Source organism: Lycium ferocissimum, chromosome 6, assembly GCF_029784015.1.
Source record: "Lycium ferocissimum isolate CSIRO_LF1 chromosome 6, AGI_CSIRO_Lferr_CH_V1, whole genome shotgun sequence".
Lineage (NCBI taxonomy): Eukaryota > Viridiplantae > Streptophyta > Magnoliopsida > Solanales > Solanaceae > Lycium > Lycium ferocissimum.
In genome coordinates, this window is record NC_081347.1 from 12,961,220 (window position 1) to 12,963,345 (window position 2,126).

The 2,126-nt window shown below is 35.0% G+C and overlaps 1 protein-coding gene across 1 annotated transcript; it reads left to right on the plus strand.

Moving 5' to 3' along the window:
• Positions 1-733: 733 nt before the first annotated feature.
• LOC132059361 (RING-H2 finger protein ATL78-like) lies at positions 734-1,778 on the plus strand. Its single transcript, XM_059451954.1, has one exon. It carries the CDS (start codon positions 830-832, stop codon positions 1,526-1,528), a length of 699 nt encoding a protein of 232 aa, XP_059307937.1. The 5' UTR covers positions 734-829; the 3' UTR covers positions 1,529-1,778.
• The last annotated feature ends 348 nt before the right edge of the window (positions 1,779-2,126 follow it).

The window sequence follows — 2,126 nt, forward strand, 5'->3', positions numbered from 1 at the left end:
ATGGCCTGCCTCCTCCTTGAGTGGATAGCCCATTAGTGGGGTATCCAGATTGATCAGGAATATTTCCTTTTATTGTTAAAAAGGGTTGAAAATTTTATTGATTTTTTTTCATCCAAACATCATTAAAGAAAAGTTTTTCAGAATTGCAAAAGCGGAAAAACTACTTCAGATGTGATTTCTGATTTTTGCAAAATTTCAAAAACATTTCTACTTACATGATCATATTTGATTCAAGGAGGAGCATAAAAAAATTTGAAACTAAATATATCTAATACATGTGTTGTTATATTACTCTTTGTCTTAAATATGTCATAGAAGCATTTTTGTGAGAATAAAAGGTTGTCATTAAGGATAAAATGAAAAGTTCAAATTTAATTATTTCTAAATTTAACAAAATATTACTTTTTGAAACAGATTAAATAGAAAATAAGTTCACGTACAGACGAAATGGTTAAACTTTCTTTTTGTGTTTTGAATGGAATTTTCACCGTCACTTTAATACCGCGTCAAAGAATGTCTCTTTTCCAAAGAGGAAACTTGATGTACTTTCTAAATAGTTACACGGGGTCCAAACTTATCACAAACTCTATATCTATAGTGCTCAAGTGTAAAGCGAGTTAATTAATTGAAACATGGTTGGGAACTCTCAGGTATATTCCTTTAACAAAATAAAATAATATATCTTTCACATTATTAAGACTCGAAAGTTGATCACACTTTACACCTGTTCACCTTACGCATTTGTCCTATATAAGCAATTGGTCTTCAATTAATTTAGCACCAACAAAAACAAAGAAAACACAAATACAAACTCTCAACCAAAAGCTCTATGGCAACTATAACTTCAACACAATTCATTCAAGAAAACTTCCATTACTCGAGAAGACTACTCCTAATACCAGCTGCTACAGTACAACAATACCACCCGGAAACCACCATGGCCCCGCCTCCGGCAGCCGGAATCAGCCATGGCCTAATTAATTTACCACTTGGTCAGAGCTTCACCACATTTGAGGCAAATGTTATTATGGTTTTGGCAGTACTTGTATGTGCCGTGATTGGTTCGCTTGTCTTGAATTCCATCATAAAATGTATATTTAGTTGCTGTACCTTAGTGTTGGTGGAATCATCCTCAAACCATACAAATAATAACCCTTCTTCAGCAAAATTAGCCAACAGAGGGATCAAGAAAAAAGCCCTCCAAACATTCCCAGTTATAACATACACTACTGAATGGAAATATCCAGGGCTCGACTCTGAGTGTGTCATTTGCTTATCGGAATTCGGAGTTGGAGAGAAAATCAAAATTCTGCCTAAGTGCAACCATGGGTTCCACGTCAAGTGTATTGATAAATGGCTCAATTCCCACTCTTCTTGCCCTACTTGCAGGCACTGCCTTATTGAAACTTGTCAAAAAATTGTTATAGGTACCAGTTCTGTTACTACGACTGCAATTTCATCAGCAGCAGTTCAAGAAACCGTGATAAGCATTGAACCTCTCCAACATGAAGGTGCTATATATACGTAACAGTCAATGTTAGCTAGAAAAATAGTAGTAGTACCTAGACCGTGGTTGATTGACATGTATCACACAGTCAATTAGATAAGAAGCTTAGACTTTAAGTTGATAGTTTAATTCTTCTTTTTCTCTTGTCGGAAAAGTTTTACCGAGCTAGCATGGCAAAAGCGCCAGTTTAGTTTTCCAGTGATACATTACCAGATCTTGCAAGTGTATAAAAAATTAAATTTTGATATCTGTTTCTTTATAGCTAATCTTATATTTACTTCTTCGTGTTTTAAAAAAAAAAATGTTATTGTATTCCAAATTGAGTAACTTTAATTTATACTAGGAGAAACCTTCGTTTTGCTCTTGACCTCTAAAAATTTCATGAAATTTGAGTTGTCTCCATCTTGAACTCTAAAAAAAGTAGTCCGGCACGCTAAGCTCCCGCTATGCGTTGGGTCCGGAGAAGGGCCGAACAACAAAGGTCTATTATACGCGGTTCTACCTTATATTCTGCAAGAGGTTGTTTCCACGGCCCAAACTCATGACCTTCTGGTCCATCTTGAACACTAGTTATGTAATAAATTTTACTTATACAAGTTTGAACTTCAGAATTCTACTC